At 28.3% G+C, this 22,604-nt stretch overlaps 1 protein-coding gene across 4 annotated transcripts in view; it reads right to left on the bottom strand.

Annotated features, from left to right (window-relative positions):
• LOC129957164 (cell adhesion molecule Dscam2-like) overlaps window positions 1-22,604 on the bottom strand; it is a 759,520-nt gene that overhangs the window by 343,688 nt on the left and 393,228 nt on the right. For all 4 annotated transcript variants that reach the window (XM_056069342.1, XM_056069344.1, XM_056069343.1 and 1 more), the window contains exon 3: window positions 21,070-21,231. In XM_056069342.1, coding sequence (XP_055925317.1) covers window positions 21,070-21,231 — 162 coding nt within the window. The remainder of the gene's footprint in view (window positions 1-21,069; window positions 21,232-22,604) is intronic.

The following is a 22,604-nucleotide window of genomic DNA, read 5'->3' as shown; positions in this document are numbered from 1 at the left end:
TAGGAAATCTGTTTATCGATTCATTTGTATAGGTATAAAAGCAGCAATCTCAAATATATATGCTAAACAAATGAGATTTAGAATGCTATTTTAAGAGAATTTTAAATTTCTAAATAGAGTTTTGTTTCGAATCCATTGACTGTTTGACTATCTGAATATGATATCTCCGAAATGTAAAGAGCAAGTAAAATGGAATTTGGTATAGTATATAGTTAGAATTAGGGTCATATGACTGATATCTGATATGAATAATTGATATAATTATGAAGAAATGATTTAAATTTGGTCTGACATGAGCATTAGTAATATGTGTCAAATTGGTGGTCTAATTTTGAATGGAAAGGCTTCCAAAATATATACTCGAAATCTTCAGTCTGTTAAATCCAAAATGTATTTCTGAAAAAGTGAAGCGGAGAATATAAGGCCTGGGGGGGGCGACAAGTTTTATTTTCTTTAACATTCTTTGTGTAAATTATTATATTTAGGAGGGGCATTCCGAAAGTAAGTTTCTCATGGTCCATAAAAAGAGGCAAAACATAACTGCCTGAAACAATTTATAGTAGTAAATATAACAATTGTTTTGAGACTTTTCAACTTAATAACCACTGGAATTATAACACTTGTTGTATTATGGAATAAATTTCTGTAGTTCAGTGCCATAGAAGTGTCCAGCTTGCACCAGTATGTTGCATTTTTATGCTAGTATCTGTAGTAAAGCCATGGCTGAACAGGAATTTTTTTAAGTGCAAGAACAGGCAGAAGTTGCAAGGAGCAAGATCTCAACTATAGAGCTGATGGTAAAATAGCGATTTGCAAAATTTCTGCAGTTGAATTATTTTGGAGAATCTGCCGTATGTAAGGGTTGTTGTCGCGAATCAACTCAACACTATTAATGCGCCTTCCATGCTTCTTTTCTTGAACGGTTCGTTCTAGATAATCTAGAATTGTGATCTAACATTTAGTGTTGAGGACCTAACTTCGCGATAAATTGGATAAAGGAACAGGGATGGATATTATAGGAAGTCTTCGCACTCTGCAACGATATTGAGCAAACGATCATGATGTTGAAACTGCCGCATACGATAGCCTAAAACTCACAATTTACTTGGCTTCTGACTTTTCATTCCATGCCTTATATAGAACCATTTTTAGACTTTTTGAAACTGTCGGAAGTTTTCTTCTTTTTTATGATTCTTGTATATAATTGTTGGTGATTAAATATTTATTTTGATGAATATGAAATTTTCATGGATATATAATCAAATCAGCAGAAATGGTCTCCCGGAAACTTTCTATTAATAAAATTATGAAACATCGGTAAAACTGCAATTGTCTTGCATGGTATTAGCGAACCGTAGTTACGAAATATAGATCTTTGGTGTGTTTTAACAGTTTTACTGAAACTATCTTGCGAATTTGTATTTTGAATGCCTCTGACCGAATAAAATCGAAATTCGAAATGGAACTAAAGTTGCAGTCATAAGCCGAATATTGCATTTATGTACTTGGGAAAATACACACGGTCAACCCTTTCACAGATTTGGTTCAAAATTTTATATCTTAATTTTAGCAATAATTCAATTAAATTCATCTGATTTTCTGCATTTCGGAGTTATAAATCCAGAAGCTCAATCAGACGGACTTCTTTTGAATTAATTCTATTCCTAATTCGATAGGTCTGTACAAATTTATTTGAAATTCCATATACCAAAATCCAGCCATTTAGCTGGAAGCCAAAGAATGAGGTGTCCATTGAGATTAATATGGAAGCTTAGTGATTTTTAAAAAGATTTATAATGCCCCTTGATGACTTAATTTTTATTTACTTCTTTAAAAAATGCGGTAGCTTAATTCTTATATTGCATGCGAACGGTTTAATTAATCAACAATCAATTGTTTTAAAAATATTACTCCTCTGGCTAAATTTTTTAAGTCCAGCAATACTTAAGGGAGTTTATTGATATATTGCTAATATCTTTCTATTTAAAAAAATACCTATTATTTTAGTTAGTTCTAAAATCTAAAATCTATAAACTTCAATTAAGAATTTATGAATTATATTTTTTATAAACACACACATATCTTATATCATATTTTTTCCTGAACTAAAAGTAAACTAAAAAAAGATTCATTTCATACATAGAGATGTTGAAATTTCATATATGCTTGCATTTTTTGAACTAAAGAATCTTCTTTTTCTAGAACATTTCAAAATAGTCCAATTTCTCTTTGATCATAAGTTTTGGTTAGAAAATATGACCGCTTGATGAACAAGCTTCAAGAAATTATTTATTGGGGAAACGTATATTGCTGACTCCGGTTTCTTGTTTCTTCAAAAATAAAAATAAATAAAAAAAAAAGACATAAGATTTCTGGTATTTTTTTTCGTTCAACTTTAGTATTCTTCTTTCGCATTGCAATATCTATTTATTTTCTGCTATCTTTCAGAAAAATCCCTGTTTCGCTCTTGGCTTTATATATGTATTTGCAGAATTTTTTATACTTATATTTTCCAAGTTTGTTGACTTGTGTAAACAAATTTGTATTAAATAATATACATTTTGCAAATCTTTTTTTAAAATAAATAAGCAAAACAATTTTCAGAGCTTATTTTGATTCATAATCTATGCAATTAACTGAAGTAAATTGGAAATCTGGAGCAACCAGCGTTAAAACCAATACACAGCTGATAACAGAAACCTTCGTAAAATGGAAATATTATAACATCTTCATAAATTATATTCTTTTACCAGAATTCTATTTGTGAGAAGGTAAATGCTATGTTCGAATTGCAAACTGAATTTCATTTTATCAGTATCAGTAGGCTTAATTATTTCCTACTGGAACTAATATATTTACCTTTTTTTTGAAATTTTTGAATTAGTTCAAGTTGAATCTTAGTTATAATTATATGGTATTTTAGATCAAAGGTCATTTATATTGTTATAGGATTTTATAAACAAATGTCATTTCTAAAAGTACCTCTATTCAACATCAAATCTTAGATATATACATTTTCAAAGAAAAAAATAAATATATATTTAATATAGATCAAAAGTTATATCTCATGCTGCTTAAATACAATCATCAAATTTGAAAGATACGCGTCTTTAAAAAGGCATATCTTCAACTTTAGCCATTAAAGTATAAGCATATGATACAGATCAGAAATTATATTTCTGACTGTTATTTTGGGCATTTTATAAAATGCTGGGGAAGGCATCAAGCCTGAAGAATGTAGTTTTCCAAAGTCTCTTTTTAATTTTAATCACCAGTGTGTACAAATATGTGATAGATCAGATGTTTTGCGATTATTGGGCATCACATAAAGTGCTACAAATGTGCAATAGTTATCAGAATAGCATTTTTGACAGGATATCTCTTAATTTTTGACACTTGTGTATATGCATATGAGAGAGATCAGAAATTGTAATTTTTACTATTATTGGGCATCATATAAAGGGCTGCTAATAGGCATAAAACCACAGAAATGCACTTTTTCCAGAAAGTCGAATTAATTTTTGCCAGTAGTGTATAAGCATATATATATATATGTATATATATATATATAATATTTTTTTAATCCGGTCGACTAAATAATATGCAACATTATTTTGGTTGAAACAGAGTGCATGTTGAAGACATAGACGAGACTTTGTGTTTTTAATTTCGTTTTATTCTCTCTCTACCACCATCCAGGAAAGCATAATTATTTACAAGAAGGCACAACGCGACACAAAAGCAGAAGATAAGAAGAAGAGCAAAAAGGGACGAACAAATGATCACTAGTCTTATATAACATAGGATTTATGGTCATTCAATACACGTGGTGACCTTTGACACCTTTTCAAGGGTGCCGAAGATATCACTTTCATTTGAGACGTAAAACGGATGACGCATTAGTTTTGCAGAGGAATTAATTAAACCGAAAGTGGAATTGGATCACGAAATAAGATAATATTTTTAGAATGAAGTTACGATGGGCTAAATTAAGATAAAGTTTTGGAAATTATATTGGATAAAATTAAGAGTTTAAAATATAATTTTATATATATATATATATTAATAAGAAGTTATATTTATTGATCTTTGACATCAGTGTTTCGACGCATACAGTTAATCTAACAGTACAATGGATGTACAACAGTACAATCTAACAAAACAGTTAGATGATCAAAACAACAAAGATGCTTCTTAGAAAAAAAATTGAAAAAATAACAATAATTCACAGACAGACAATGGTATGTTTTTCACCATTTCTTAGGAAGCAACTCTTTGCCGGTTTTCGGGGGAAGGAACTATTGTTCAGCGAAAGAAAAATTGGGAGATTTTACCAACAGGAATCGAGAGGCCTGTTGTTTGCCCCTTGAGATTTCGAGAAGCTGGACTCGAGAGATCCGAGAGCATTATTTTAAAACTTTTTAAGCAAACAAAGACAAGCTATCGGAAAATTCAGCTGGAGAATGTGGAAAACAACAAAAACAAATTAATCTGGAAAAGCACCAAAAAAAAAAATTGGACAAAAGAATTGAAAGTCGCAAATAACGAAATCCACTTTAGATTTCTTTTTTATTTCCTTTGTCAGCGTTTTCTTTGAAGTTACTGGGTCATTCAATTGTTGCGAAGGCGGGCATTTTTTTTTCTTTCCATCCCGTTCTAGAAGTGCTAGAATAATGCTTTTAGAATGATGTTAATCCAGATACGAATTGCTTCGGCACTTGCTCTTTTTTTTTTTTTTTTTTTTACTTTTTTTCTCTTTTTTTTTTCGTGAACAAGAAGACGAACTGTTGCAAATTTCTTCTAAAGTAGTTACAAATGCAAATTCGTAAAGAAAAAGAACAAAAACTCATTGTAATTAATTAGTTTTGTTCAAAAAAAAACAACTAAAATTTAGCAAATTACACGTATTAGGATGCACGTACTCTTAGAATTGAAGTGCAAAATACAAGAGTGTCTCATGTATTTTTTTTTTCCCTTCTTTTTTTTACTAAAGTTAATTTAAGTTAAGAAAATAGAAAAAAAAAGAATTGTTGAATTTAATTTTCTTTGTATACATGAATTCTAATCTTTGAATATCGTAATTTTTAGTTGCTTTAACGAAATGATGAATGAGAAAGTTATGATATTTTACACGTTTTGCTTCATTTTATGTATTGATATAGTTTTAGAGAATTTTTTCATAATTTGAAGTATTTATGGATCAACTATCATAGCATTCATATTATTTTATGACGAAATATAATAGCGAAATTTAAATTCCATTTTCTGAATAGGTTTTTCTTTTTGAATATGTTTTTGTATGATATACGAATAAAAACTAATCCAAAACAATTTTTTTTTCTCCTTTATCTGTAAACAACGATTAAATGTTAAAATTTTTTTTGAGAATAAAATATTCAAAATCCCAATCACAGAAAGTGTTGAAAACAATCAGAATTACTTATTATTGCTTAAAAAAAGGATGCATAGAAAACAACTTTGAGAGCAGCATAATTTTAGATTTGACGGAAAAAGTATATGATTATTTCCTGTATTTTCTACGAAACTAATTTAAAATTATAAATAGAAAGTGATTTTTGTAAATATTATTTATTTCTTTTATACATGTTTATAAAAAAGAATTTGCAATTATTTTCATATATGCTTACAATAAAGAAGACAATCATATTTCATGTCTATTGAAGTTAATTTAAGGAAAATATAGTAGAATATCACCATTATTCTCTCTCTCTCTCTCTCTCTCTCTCTCTCTCTATATATATATATATATATATATATATATATATATATATATATATATATATATATAGGATTGTAGGTTTTGTTTACTGAAATTAATTGAAAAGTCATATGTAGACACAAATATTAGCTTCAGGAAAATAGCATTTTCCTGCCTTTTACATAACTTTAGCATGAAAATTGAAAACAACCCTCTTGAAAAGTTTTTACTTTTCTTTCTCTAATATATTATGAGATAGAACAGCATATTTATATATTTCAAGAATAAGTAAATCCAAACTTATATGCATTTTGACGAAGATACAACTTTTTTTAAGTTGGAGAGTTCAAGTTATTTGTTGATACATGCAGTATATTGTTACAAACTTGTAATTTTGCTATCCGGCACGGCATGCTGAGCTTGGCGACCATTTGGCGACTTGGCGTTGAATTTGGCGAGTTTGGCGACTAAATGGATAATACCAGAAAGTTCGAGAAGTTTCATGATCCATCCAGTAATAACAGAGATACACTCAGATGCGCCCTGATTGGTCAGAAGATTCTGGCCCCGCCTCCCGGAACTATAAAAGACGGGCACTCAGAAGCTACGAAGAAGTGTGTGTATAGTCAGAGGCGATGGTGTGTGAGAGTGGTCGGAGTCGCAGACGAGTAAAAAGATTAGAGGATTAGCAAGCAAGTTGCTGAACTATTAGAGATTAAATGCATTACGATTGATCGACGGTATTTTGCTGTATAGAAAAATTTTGTAACAATATGTATTTGCTTTTATGATTTGTTTTTAAATTGAAAAGCTAAGTATACAGAATGTTTTCACTTATTAACAATCATCAAATTTGATATCATTATCTGTTGCATTTTAAAAAACATAAAAGATTGTAAATATGCAAAATAATTTCTGTTCCATAGCTAATCACACATGAACACCAAATTATTGAAATGTGAAAATGTGATGTTTATTTAACTCTTTATTTCTTCAAACCAGCCGAAATATTATCCCCAAAATTTCATCATAATCTCTCTCATAAAGATGCTGTCCCTACACATAACATTACGATCTTAGGAAAGGGCTCCGAATATCTCGTGTGGTAATCGCATGATTACGAAACATAGATTCCAAATGCCTTGTGTGGCAATCGCATAATTATGAAATAGAGATTCCACATGCCTTGTGTGGTAATCGAACAAGTATAAAATATAGATTCCGAATAACTTGTGTGGTAATCGCATAATTACGAAATAGGGATTCCAAATGTTTTGTGTGGTAATCGCACAAGTACAAAATATAAATTCCGAATAACTTGTGTGGTAATCGTATAATTAGAAATATGGATTACAAATGTCTTGTGTGGTAATCGCTTAATTATGAAATATAGATTTTTGGGGTGAATTTTTGTTGAATCTATCTCACGAATATAGAATTTTGATATTTTTTTACTGAAGAATTGAAACCAAAATTTGTTTTGAAACTATAGTTGTTATCATAGGATCAGATGCAGAATTTTATTGATTTAAGCTATTGCTTTTTTGAATCATTGCATTTATATACCAGCGAAAGTATAAACAAACACTCGTCAATACTGTGAAAGATTCGATTCAAAACATGATAAAAATCTAAACTTTAGATGTAAAACATGTCTAACAAATTCTATTTATCTCCATCTTATGTTTTATTGTTGTTAAGTTCTCTTGGATTCGGATAGATAGATAAAACATTCTTTCTCTGGATGAATTTCGTCAATATTAAATATAAAATTTATTCGGTCTAACGGGCATTAACGATATTTTATCTTTTTAACTTGAAGTGTTTTTAAGTTATTAGACTCACAGACAGACAAATGAGCATAATAATAACAACAGATTTGTTCAATGACAGATGGACATAATTCAATAACAGACGAGGGGGTCATTTCAAATTTCCCAGAATAAAAAATGTGCTTTTTGGATCAGGGCAGCTTTTAAAACGTGAAAATTTATCAAAATTTCTCGAATTTTTTGACGATTCCAATGCTTTCCCCTTTTTATACTTTCCATACTAGAGAGTAAAAATAAATAAATAAATAAATAAAAAAATTGAGATTTTGATTTTAAAAGAATGATTTCTGCTTCAAAAATATATGATTTTTTTAAACGTGCTTGTCATTTTATGATTAATACATAGACTCTAGATATATCATCATGCTCGCGTATATCATCATGCTCATGTATCTGATATATCATCATGTTCATTTACCTGATATATAATCATGCTCATGTATCTGATATATCATCATGTTCATTTACCTGATATATAATCATGCTCATGTATCTGATATATCATCATGTTCATTTACCTGATATATCAATATGCTCATTTACCTGATATATAATCATGCTCATTTATCTGATATATCATCATGCTCGTTTATATCATCATGCTCATTTATTTGATATATAATCATGCTCATTTATCTGATATATCATCATGCTCGTTTATATCATCATGCTCATTTATTTGATATATAATCATGCTCATTTATCTGATATATCTCATGCTCGCTTATATCATCATGCTCATTTACCTGATATATAATCATGCTTAATTATCTGATATATCATCATGCTCGTTTATATCATCATGCTCATTTATTTGATATATAATCATGCTCATTTATCTGATATATCTTCATGCTCGCTTATATCATCATGCTCATGTATCTGATATATCATTATGCTTGCCTAATTTTTACACCTTATTTTTACTTAATTTTTTTATTGCTGTTGTCAGAGTCCCGTGTATTAATGCTTTTTTGCTTCATAGAGTAGCAAAGTAAATCGGAATGCATTATTAATACGGAAATTTAGATTAGAACTACAATTCTAGCAATGAAAACATAAACTATATAAATTGTCGCACTTTTGCATTTTCTTATTTATATGAATGCAAATATTTATACAGACAGACGATCAAAGAATTTATAGATTTAGTTAAAAACTGGATACAGATATGCATTTCAGATGCCAGAACTTTGTATCGAATTTTATTTGTAGAAATTTTAGCTTATTGCGTTTTGTTCAATTGCTTTGAGATAGCCAGTCAAACAGACATCTTCTGAAATAATTTAGTCCAAATTTTGATTGAAGTCTAAAAATTCAATGTTAAGATTATGTATTGAATTTCATTTACCTATTCAAAGCATTTTTGAATTATTATAGCCCCAGACAGACAGATCAATAGTCATATTTCCAAAAACGAATATTTCAGGTCCGAGGAGGTTTTAAGTGTTAAGATACGAAAATATAACAGTAGTTTTTGATAATTCTAATACGTTTTTCTTTATATATTGTACAAGGAAACAAAAAAAGGTAATTAGTAAATAGTGAAATGTTAAGAATGGGTTTTGACTTACAAATTATACATAAAAGACAAATTTTGTATTTTCTTGATAAATGAAAAAAAAGTTCAAAATGGACATTCGGTTCTATTCCGTATATAAAGAAGTTAAAAACAAGTCATAACAAATTACAGACAACGTATGGAAAATTTGAGAACATATCACTGTTAATGATTATTCATTTAAGCTGGCATGGAAAAAATTAAAATGTACATTTTGAACAACAAAATCAGAAAATTGCGAGAAAAAAAAACCTTTAATGAAATATATATATATTAAAAAAAAACTTTAAAGGAAATTTGAATCTATTATGTTTATCTCCTTTTCATTATCATTTAAAAATTTTTCTCCTTTATTACACTATTTTCTAAAGTTTTTTTTTAATTCGTAACAGGACAACTTTATAAATAAAGGGATAAGTATAATTTAATACGGCAATACAAGACTCAAGCGGATAAATTCATCAATTAAAACTACAAAAATATATTTATAAAATCTAAATAAATATGGTTTTAAAATCTATTTAAGATTGGATAAAATATTATAAAGAAATAAAATTTTTATCATTGTAAACCAATATTAGGTTTTAAAGAGACGCTAAAAGGACTTCTGTGATATATTCCAAAGATATTGAGGAAGAAAGATACATTTTCTGTTAATGTTCAATTAAAAATAAATAAAATGTTAGTTTTTAGGTGATAATATGTTCTAAAGATAAGGAGAAAAACGTTAAAATTTTGATTAATTTTTTGTTAAAGAAATTTTATTAAACTTTCTCTTCTACTTAAGAGAATCTATGACCTAAGAATTAGCGACGTGCCAAATTTAAAAGTTTTATGTAAAACTGTCTACTCCATACAGCATTTTGAATGACAGTCATGCAATGTTTAAACAGCATATCAATAAGTATTTTCAGACATCCTCTGAAGTTTTTTAATTAGGCTTAGAAAAGTCAGGCTCTTTTGTACAAAATATTTCATTCCTATTATATTGTAATATTTTGATATGCAAATTAATTTCTTATTTAATCTTATATATCCGAAAGTATAAACAATATATTCCAAGCTTTTACTTGGAAATAGATTTAATTGAATTTTCTGATGAAAAAAACAGCTTTATTTTCTTTTGATTCTGTATATTTTGATTATAACTCTTTTCTTTTTACTTTCACTGGAAAACTAAAAAGCACCAAATCATAAAAATCACTACAGAACAGAACGCCGTCTCATACCCCCGTATCCGTGACCATTCTGGTCACTGAACAGTTTGGTAGGCATGCTACGGGAATTTTATTTAATTAACAAAATATTTACAGTAGGAAAACGAAACAAAAATAACTATTTACAGAATTTAAATTATATAAGAAATTATATTATGATGAGACCGTTTACATAATTTTTCAACTTAGACATATAATTTGTAGTGATAAACTTAGAAATATAATGCAGATTGAGAGATAGAGATAAAATTTGTAAGAATATACGTATAATCTGTGTTCACTTATTTTTTATGATATAGTAGATCAGGATGCAGTTAAAAAAATCAGATGGAAAATAATTTGAGAAATGGAAATGAAGACAGTCTCTGTTTGATTGAAATGTGTGACAGGAGACTGCAGTGCTTGTTTTTTCCCTTAGTCTTTTATGGTATGAGACTTGATGTTGAGTGCTAGGGAGGCAAGAATAGGTCTCTATTTCCACTTATGAATTTGATTATACTGTGGATTTTTTGCCTGGAAAGGAAGTTGCCGGCGACTCTTTTCCGCCATTCCTAAAAATCACTACAATCTTGTTTTATATAATTAATTGAAAAAGATAAATTTCAATTCGGTACAATTTTCGAATAATAATAATAATAAATGTCATTTCTTCCTGTAAACAAAGTTAATAGATTTTCATGAAAGCTATATCAAAAATATTTATTAAAAATGTAGGCAAATTTATTAAAAATGTACAGAGCTCTGCTATTTAAATTTGTTTTCCTCGCTTGAGAAAATATAAGATTCAATCGAACTTATCTATATATTGTGAAACAATTTATTCATTCCTGTTAATTTGAAATACTGAGAATAATATCAATTTCAGCAAGATAAATACTTTATTCCTTACTTTTTAATGACTTCTATTTAAAGTCATATATAATAGTCTATATAAAGAGGATCTATCGAATTCTTCTATATTTTCTTGAAAATCTTCCTTTTAGATTTTAATTCTGCTGTTTAGCTCTTCCGTTTTGATACTCTTTTTTAACTTCTTCCATATAAATCTATATTAAAAATAAGGATGAATTTGTTTTTGTTTATTTGTGTTAACGCTTTACAGGTTAGACCGTTTCAACCAAATTTGTAATATATATAACTTGGAGGATAGAAATGTGTACTTCAGAACAATTTTTTTGAAGTTTTAATTAGAATTTCAATTAAATAACATTTAGCTCATTTGACTTACAGCTACCAAATTAAAATATATATAACTTGGATTATAGAAATGTGTACTTCAGAGCAATTCTTTTTGAAATTTTAATTAGAACTTCAATTAATTAATAATTAAGTTCCTATACGTTTTGATTAAAAATTAAGTAAGTAAATTTAGGAATTTTGGTCTATTTCTTCGACAAGTTCTGAAAGCATTATTGTACAAAAATTAATTTTACACTATTCCAAAATGTAAAAAAAAAAAAAAAAAAAAAAAAAAAAAAATGTCTTTTTAATGATGCTTTTTAAATGTAATGTACCTTTAAATGTAAAAATGCCTTTTAAATGTAATACATTTTAAATGTAAATACCTTTTAAATGTAAAAAGGTCTTTTTAATAATTGTGGGAATTTTTGTTACATTTTGGCAACTAAAATTTTTTTACCAACATTGGATTACAATGCTATATTGAAATTCAAACTATTTTTATTATTTCATCAAATATTTGATCACATGATTTTTCTTCCACTGTTGAGCGCTAAGGAAGAGAGATTCTGTTTAATATCTGTATAGTCTATGAGACAGATAAAAGAATGAAATTACAGTATTGTGAGCTTAAGATGATAGGTGAGCGGATATTTACTTTTTTAAAATCCTATGATGTTATGGGACTGTCTCCATTAGAAAGATTCATGTGCATAATAAGTAGAACCAAAGTGAGACAATTAAAATAACACGAAATTAGCGCCAAACAACCAGGCGAACAATTCTCATGAATATATATTTAAACAATTAATCGGAATACAAATATAATTAATATTCCAGTCGAACAATAATAAAATAGTCTTTTTGTACTGTACTAAATAGCAAATAATTATACACGTTGTTCACTCTAATCTTGAACAAATAATGAATTTTTAGACCTTTAGCTTGAGAAGCATATATTACTATTTGTAATTAATGGGAATTATTTTTCAAGCTTTCTTGCATTCTCTCTAATAAATATATTTGTGTATTATTACCCATATAGCATTGGCCTAGAATAGAGACGGAAGAGGTGCATTTGATCTTTGACGATATACAGGGTGATTATAATTAAATTTCCCCTATAAACAGTGTCCTACAACGCAAACGGATGAATGGATTGCAATGAAATTTGGTGCATAGACTATACACGAAATGCGCTCAGGGAATTTCCAGAAGAGTAATTTATTCCAAAATGTTCACCAGATGGTGCCTTTTGAGGAAAAACATTAAACATAAACAATATTAACACTTATCGACTAGTTTCTGATCATCTCTTCATCGCACCACATTAAGTAAAAGTAAGGAAAAAATAATAGTAGGCTATTTGAGGGAAAAAAAACAGTTCAATTTGCAGAAACAAGAACAGAGTAGGACAGAATTGCGCAAGAGGAGCAGTTGTTAATCGTGTCCAGGATGATATAAGGAAAGGTGCTCCATGTGACCACCTTCATTCGCCTGCAACATTTCAAGTCGATGGACAGTGTGTTCAACAGCAGATCGTAACTGATCAGTTGTGATGCTTCGCACATGAAGTGTTGTGGATAAGTCATTCAATGTCACAACAAGAAACTGTCATCATTGCAGCCGGAAACATCGACATAAAACATGACAACGACTGCAAACGTTTTTTACCGTAACCTGTTTTGCATAACGCTTCCTCTTCTTCATAAACATGCAAATCTCGACATTTTTTCCGTGAATTGACAGCTTTTCCCGTTTTACATTTTATCTATATCTATATCTATACTTATAATAAAGCTCAATGTGTGTGTGTGTGTGTGTGTTGGCGCTCTACAGGCCAGACCGTTTCACATACACCTACCAAATTTGGTACATGTATACCTTGGAGGTTGGGAATGTGCACCTGGGGTTTCTTTTTTCGAATTTTTAATTAGAATTTTAATTATTAACTAAAAACTAACTTTCCCGCCAAAAAAATCTTCCATTTTCCCCACCGCCAACTTTTCCGCCAAAAAAATCTTCCATTATCCCCAGAGCCAAACGAGAAAGGCTTCAGTTTTTTTTTTCTCCCAACAGTAATGAGGCTAGGGTTAAAATTTTTCGGCGGATTATTTCAATCGGTTCTGTTTATTTTCTTAATGTTTGATGCATTTAAAATTAAACATTGTTAATGAATCAATCTTTCAGATTCATTCTGAAGTACTTTTGAATTAAAATAAAACAGAATAAAGGAAATTAAAAATTTCTAATCCGCATAGCGTTACCCCAACTGGCGTAGAAAAAAAATCACGTATTTGCGTTACGTAACCGGCGAAGAAAATTCACGCATGCGCATTCTGTTCTGATTGTTGCCATGACAACGTTATCAATGGATGATTTAAATTATTTTTGGGTTAGTTGCATGCTTTTGTAAGTAAATTGTATTTATGTTAGTTATATATTTTTTGTATATGCTTATAGTTTTAAGTACATCGTTTTTTAAGTAGTTTTTTTAAAACCTGTTTTCAACCGTTTATTTTAAACGATTCGTTTTATTTTCTTAGTGTTTGATGCATTTAAATTTAAACATTGTTAATGAATCGATCTGCTCATAATGAATCTAAGAGAATTTTGTTGATCAACTCTTGAGATATTACATAAATTTAAAAAGATATTCTTTAGTGCCCATAAAGTTTAAACGCTGAGTGACTCTATTTTCAGTAATCAGATTATAAAAAAATGCTTTTTTTCAGTAAAAAATATTATTATATTAATTGAAGATAAATTCTTTCCACTTTAATTTAAAGCATAAATTCTACGGGTGCTAACAGAAAATGAGAGAGATACTTATTACGTTACTACTGAAGGCCTTTATAATATTATGAATGAATTATATGATAATCAAAATCTGAAGTTTTAAAATATTTTGATGAAGAAGCTATTAAAGTAGAAATTGCATAAAATATTTAATTATTAAAATTTTAACGAACATTAAGATTGGCGAACCGGCTGGTCGCCAAAGGCGGCTAGTTAACTAATAATTCTTGATCTGGATTGTTAATAATATTTCTTTATTCCGTTTAAGTAATTTATTGTGTTAAATTTAATGTTTTTCAGGAGAAAGTGTCCTCTGGTGGACATATGAGAGCTAAAAATTATTTTTCAAAATTCCGTGAGTGCATCTCGTGTATAGTCTATATATCAAGTTTCGTAGCAATCCGTTCATCCGTTTGCGTTGTATGACGCTGTTTATAGGGGAAGTTTAATTATTACCACCCTGTATTTTGAGGAGTAATCATTGGGGTACAGTTATTCCACAAATGCCAAAAAAACCAAATGTTTATTCTGGATTCATTTTTTTTTTTTGACTTATTGGAACCAAAATTTGATAACAAACTGCAATGGTAATCACAAAATTACGTACCAAATTTCACATATTTAAATCATTGATTCAGAAAGGTCTAAAAGTGGACGTAAAAATTCTATTTTGTTATTGTTCATGAATTACTTGCTGAACAAATCTTGAAGTTTACATTTTTACTCAGAATTCTAGTTCGTTTAGCTATATATAGCAGAAGTTTCCTGGATCATTAGTATTTTATACAAAAATATTTCCATTCTTTTGCAACTAAAAATGACCGAGTTATAAATATTTGAATATTAATTTCAGATTTTTTTAGACTATTTCAGCTGCCACCTGAAACACGATTAATCAAAAAATGAATGACGATTCCTCGAAGTGCTCATGGATTACCTTGATATAATGAAATTCAGACTTTTTTAATTCGGTTAATTTTAGTAGAAGAATAGCATAAAACTGATTGAGGGATTTGTCATGAATATTTTGATAATCCTAATTAATAAGACTGAAGAAGTGCATAAAAATTTAAATTTATATAACAGAATTTTCCAGCTTACTAGGATTTTAAGCAAAAAAAGCTCCATGCTTCTGCAACTAAAATAACTGAGTTATAAATCTTTGAATATCTAAGTCTTTTTTCTTTTTAGACTATTTCACTTGCTACCAGGAATAAGATAAATAAAAAATGCACGGCGTTTCCTCGAGCTGGTCATAGATTACCTTGAAATAATGAAATCAAAACTTTATATTTTGGTCATTTTCGAAGAAGGATAGTACAAAACTGATAGTATTTGCTATGTATATTTTACTAAATATTATAAAGACCGATTAAAGACATACAAATTTTGATGGCGTAATTTTTTTCACTAGTCCCTTTATTAATTTAGACACCAAAATCATAATTTATTCCATTTAAAACATTTTATTTTTTAAAAGTAATATATTTGGTTTTAAAATTAGAAAAAAATTATTATCTGGACACCTATAGATTGAAAATTCTGTATAAAGACAAATAAATGTCTTTCAAAATGTAAGAAAAATATAATACCGATAATTCTGTGTCTTTGTATGAAGTGTTTCAATAAAATATCGTCTGAAGCAAATATTCTGAGAAATTTCATGGACAACTTTTCAGAAAAATAGCTTTTTATTCTACTTTTTACTGGAATGTAGAAAAAATTCGATGTTCTGAGAAAAGAGCTTAGGTCAAATTTGTTTCTGACTGTATCCAGAAAGACGAGAAATATATTTTAATTGGTTATCTAAATTGTCATTTTTTTGCTTCATCTGAGAAAAGCAGTTGCCTTCTATATTCTGAAGACATTTTATAATTTCTACTCTCAAATTTCCCTTTCTCAAAATATGTTGAGGCAGCCGATTTTAACGATAAAAATCACTTTAATTCATGGAATTCGATTTTTTAAAATATTAATATAAATATAGCATTCAAGAAATAAAAAAGAATAGAACCAAAATTTAACCAAAAAAGAACAGAAAACTTAATTTTCTGCTTATTATGCTCTTGCAAAGTTTTCGAAGAATTGACTTTTAAAGACAAAAATTCCGAAGGAATCTGATACTTTTAACAGCGATAGTTAAATAAATTAATAATTATATAGGAACCATAAAAAAAAGCTCTTAAAATCAGTAAAACAGCATTTTTTTTTTAATTTATGCAACAGCATTTGAGATAGAGCGCTGTTAATCTATTCAATATTTAGGCAGGTTGTCTAATATTCGAAGTTTGATTTCGGAACAGATTTTCTAAAGAAATGACGCTTCTCTGAGTAATTTACAGTTTCAACTTGTGAACTGAGGAGGATGTCAAATTTCTATTTCATTGTTTCTGTTACAATTATAATTATAAATCTTATATATAATTCAAAATTCAGAAATTCAAACCAAAAATCTTTGCAAATAAAGAAAATCTACATGAATATTTTACATAACTATAGAAATTATAATAATTATTTTTCAATGCTGTAATTAGAAATTATATATTTTTTTAAAAAATTAATCTGTAAAGATTATTCATAGCAGTGCTTAATATTTTCTCATATACTTAGTACAATGAAAATACGTAGAGTAATCGTTGTGAAATTCGAACGCGTGATTTTGATGAATTTCCACGTTATAGACTTCCTTTAGTCCAAAAAACACATTTTTGAAAAATGTCCCTCTGTCTGTAACAAAGATGACGCAACGGCTGAAATTTGGTATACTTCTTTTACACCAAATTTGCTGATTTCTATCAAATTATAAATAAAATATGTTCCAGTAATATATGAAGAAAGGAAACTCTCCTGTCCGACTGTTCGACGACACTGGTGGTAAGGTCTCAGCTCGTGAGCCGTAGAGTTTCAGCTTCGAGACCCGATTCCACCGAAAAACCGTCGTATAAGGGGGTCTGTTGCACGTTAAATCCGTCAGGTTCAAACGTCCTCCCACTGGTTTGATGTGGTGTGGAGAGGGAAATGCCAGCTCGGATGTCGCCTTCGTCATCTGGCCGCGGTTCAAAATTTCGAGGTTCATCCCAAAATAACTCTAGTGTTGCTTACAAAAAGACGTTAATATGACTAAATTGATCTAAACTGTTCGACGACAATCAGTCAACACGATAAATACAAAACGAAGAGAAATAGATAGATAAAATTCGGTACACCTATTTAATATATACAGAGCAGATACTTGCCGAATTTTGAGCCGAATCCAACGGGGGGGTTGTCTGTCTGTCGTTCTGTACTTTCATAAACAGGTAAACATGATAATTCAAAAACAGAATGATTAAATATGTCATATTTGGTATGTAAAATAGTGATTACAAATTCGATTTTTGGATACTTTCAAGTCACCAAATAATCGCCAAATAACTCGCCAAGAATGATACGATGGATTAAGTAAAATTGCTAAATTCACTCAAAAAGTTAATATCTGGGTAACTGTTGAATTCCAATGTCATATAAGGCGTTCTCTGGCGTGACAAGTTTGTTAGAGAGTATGCGAGAAACTTTGGGGAAGACAACTAACGCTGGTTTTTATAAATGAGAATTGGTAACATTTTAATAAAATTATTATAATATCTCTTTAAATATGATAAGGATCTAAAAATTTGGGTTAAGTCCATATATCAAATATTATCATTCTAGATTCAAAGCATTTTTGAGTTATCGTTATCACAGACAGGCAGACATAAGGTCAAAATTGTACTTTTCGAACTCTGGGTGATCTGAAAAGTAATTGAGTGAGTTCAAATTTTTAGACGATTATTTTACTTTCTTAATAGTTCTTTTACGATAAAAAGAAGATTTTAAAAAAATTATACAGCACACTATTTGGTAGATATTTTGGCTTTTTTTAAAAAAAATTTGAAGGTAAAGGAAAATTTATTTTTGTGCTGTAATAGTTTTCGAAGTTATCATGAAAAATCGCGAGTTTCGCGTTATTTATATTTTATTAAAATTCTAATCAAAAATTCAAAATATTTTCTTTAAAGTGTGCATTTATTACTTTCAAAGTATTTGGCCTATTGATGCCAAAATTCACAAGGGCAAACACAAATTAGAGATTCATTATCAAATCTCATTACAAATTTGAATGAATTTCCGAAATCTTACCTTTCTCTTATGGGACATTATATTGGTAAATTAACATAATATTAGCATAAGTAAACCATCAGATTAAGTAAGTAGAAATAATATATTTTGTTCCAGATGAGGAAATTATTTTCACTTAAATTTGTTCATTTTTAGGCAACATGATTCACGTTCACCCTGTGACTGAGAATTGCTTGTGAATGGATGACGCAAGCGAGTCTCAAGGACAAACATCATTTTATGTAGATTCACTTCACGCAGAAAAGGAAACTACATTATTGTAATTCCTTGCAGCATTTTGTTGAAACTGAAACAAATGCCTTAATAAGAAGTAAAAGGAACCAAATAGTCTTCCAAGGAAATTAATATATAAAGTTACGTGAAGTTTTTCTATTCGAAGAAGATACAGTTCTTACTTAGCATGACAAGAAAAATCCTTCATCAAAAGTTGCGGAAGTCTGATTATTTAAATAATTCTTTTCCGTCATAAGCAATCTTTTTCAACAGCTTCTTGACACGAATCGAAGTCTCATCATTAAATTAAATGAAATCAAAGTAAAAAATAAAAGGAATCAACGAACTTTGTTAGATATAAGATTACTCATTTCAGTGAAAAGCAACTTCTATCAGTACATTCTAATCAGAATCAAAGATCTTTAACTTGAGCTAATAGAAATAAAGGAAATGCCTTCATTAAATTTATGAGAAATCAAAGAGCTGTAATAAAATGTAAAAGGAATCAAAGAATTTTTTTAGGTATAAGACTCATTTTCTTAAAACGTAACTTCTATCACACATTCTTATCAGAATCAAAGATCTTTAACATGAGCTAATAGAAATAAAAGAAATGCCTTCATTAAATTTATGAGAAATCAAGGAGCTGTAATAAAATGTAAAAGGAATAAAAGAATTTTTTAGGTATAAGACTCATTTCCTTAAAACGTAACTTCTATCGCACATTCTTATCAGATCAAAGATTTTTAACTTGAGCTAATAGAAATAAAAGAAATGCCTTCATTAAATTTATGAGAAATCAAGGAGCTGTAATAAAATGTAAAAGGAATAAAAGAATTTTTTAGGTATAAGACTCATTTCCTTAAAACGTAACTTCTATCGCACATTCTTATCAGAATCAAAGATCTTTAACATGAGCTAATAGAAATAAAAGAAATGCATTCATTAAATTTATGAGAAATCAAAGAGCTGTAATAAAATGTAAAAGGAATAAAAGAATTTTTTTAGGTATAAGACTCATTTCCTTAAAACGTAACTTCTACCGCACATTCTTATCAGAATCAAAGATCTTTAACATGAGCTAATAGAAATAAAAGAAATGCCTTCATTAAATTTATGAGAAATCAAAGAACTGTAATAAAATGTAAAAGGAATCAGAATGTTTTAGACATAAGATTAATTTCCTTGAAACGTAACTTCTATCGCGCATTCTTATCAAAATCAAAGATCTTTAACATGAGCTAATACAAATAAAAGATCTTTAATATGTTTCTTAGAAACGAAAGACTTTTATTACATAGAAATAAAAGCCCTTTTGAATGAAAGGTAATGCCTGGAAACCTTATCAAAATAGAAAAAAAAACATTAATAAAATATAAGAGGAATCAAAGAATCCTTATAAGATATAATAATCAAACTTCTTATAGCGCTACATTGACAAAATAAAAAAAAAACTTCAATATGATCTAATATAAATCAGAGCGTCTTAATATGATAAAATCGAAACTAAGAGCCTTATTAGATAGAGAAACTAGCGGAAGTGATTACTCTAAAACGATCTCGCATTTTCTCTAAAAAACTTGACAGGAAAGATAACGCTATAATAGTTACGAAATATTAACATTTGGCCTAAATTTATCATTTTTACTGAATCTACAGCATTATGCTTCGCGAGTTATCTGGCTATTAATCCATGGTATGCTATTAATAGTGTCCAGAAACCGAATTTGTGCTTTAGACATGTTTTTCCCAAACAATTTAACCAAAAATTTGACATAAAACTGCATTTGCAAAATCGAAATCTCGTATCAAATATTGATATATTTAAGTCAATGTTTTATATTCAACTGGAATTATCGCTTTTACACGTTATCTGAAACTACAAACGAATAGACCGTCAACGACATTAGTTTGACATGGTAAATTTATGTACCGATTTTTATACATATGACTTCCTTTGTTTTGTAATCATCGTCTGAAATTATATTTGAACAGCCGAACAGACGACCTTCCTCAGAACAGACTTTACTCAATATTTGATAGGAATATGCAAATTTGGTGTAAAGAGAATATGCCAAATTTCAACCGTTTAGCTCATATCCTTTATGAGTGTTTTTTTTGTCACATACAGAGAGACAGACTGACATTTTTCAAAAAATTTGGTTTTTGAATCTAGAGAGGTCTTTAATGTGGGGATTTGTCAAAATTTAGAGCTCAAATTCTTCGACAACTATAAAACTTACTCTATTTATCGTATATAAGAAAGCAAAAATGATAGATTTCTTATAAACTAAGCACATTATTTTTTAAATATTATTTTATTTACTGGGCATTTAATTTAAAGGGAAGAAATGTGTCTAGTTGACAACTTCGTTTATTCAATACTCTTACCTTTGTTTTCCGTTATCTTCAGTATATGACCGTCATTTCGGATCCAAGAGTCGACGACGACATATTCTCGGACGAAAGACGGCAGATGGCACTTCAGGACTGCAGTGTTGCCTCTCACGACGAAATCATCAAACACTTGAGGTGTGAAGTGCTGCTTCATCACTGAAAAAGAAGAATAAATAAAAGATATTAAGTATTTTTTTTTTCCGTATCAGCATATTATAGCAAAAAAATAGTCTTAATATCAATGATATATTTAATAAAGGTTAAAGGTTTTGCACTTTTTTAGATATTCGCTGCTAAAATGAATATTCAATAGCAATAAATAAACAAAAAATTGTAAAAAATGAAAAAAAAGGACAATAACAATAAAATAGAAAAAATTAAATATTATTTTTTTCATCCCAAATTAATTAATTGCATTCATAATTAATTAAAATATTTCATTCATCATTCATTTGTGCATTAATCGAAATGAACATTCCTTAGTAACACTTAAATATATAAAATGGAATAAAAGGAAAAACGCAAAATAGGAATAATTGCTTTGGAGTTAATTATTTATCCCAGATTAATTAATTAATTGCATTCATAATTGATTGAATAATATTCATTCATTATTCATTTGTGTGAAAATCAAAATGAATATTCATTATCAATAAATAAAGAAATAAAATGAAAAAAGAAAATAAAGAAACTGAATAGAGAATCTGAGCTTGATATTATTTATTCCAGATTAATTGACTAATTGCATTCATAATTAATTTAAATATTTCATTCGTTATTTCATTTTGGCGTAAATGAAAATGAATATTAATTAATAATAAATAAATAAAATGAGAAAAAACAATAACAACAACATGCATAACATTAGTTTGATATTATTTATTTATTCTAGATTAATTAACTAATTGCATTCATAATTAATTAAAATATTTCATTATTCATTTGTACGTAAATCGAAATCCATATTCATCAGCAATAAATAAATAAATAAATAAAATAAAAAAATACAATAAAGAAACTAAATAGAGAATCTTAGTTTGATATTGTTTATTTACTCCAGATTAATTAACTAATTGCATTCATAATTAATTAAAATATTTCATTCATAATTTGATTTCTGCTTAAATTAAAATTAATTATCATTAATAATAAATAAGTAAAATGGAAATAAAAACAATAACAGCAACAAGTAGAACCTTAGTTTGATATAATTTATTTTAGATTAATTAATTAATTGCATTCATAATTAATTGAAATATTTCATTCATTATTCATTTGTGCGTAAATCTAAATGAATATTCATCGGCAGTAAATTATATCTTAGTTTGATATTATTTATTATTCAGATTAATTAACTAATCGCATTCATAAATAAATAAAATATTCATTCATTATTCATTGTAGCATTCATTTCATTGTATTCATTAGCAATAAATAAAGAAAGAAAAAGAAAAAAGTGCAATGACAACAAGATAAAGAAATTCAGCTCGACATTATTTATTTATTATAGATTGATTAATTAGTTTCAT

This window comes from Argiope bruennichi, chromosome 11 (assembly GCF_947563725.1).
Source record: "Argiope bruennichi chromosome 11, qqArgBrue1.1, whole genome shotgun sequence".
Taxonomy (NCBI): domain Eukaryota; kingdom Metazoa; phylum Arthropoda; class Arachnida; order Araneae; family Araneidae; genus Argiope; species Argiope bruennichi.
The sequence above is the reverse complement of the archived record's forward strand: the minus strand, read 5'-3'. Positions and strand labels throughout refer to the sequence as shown.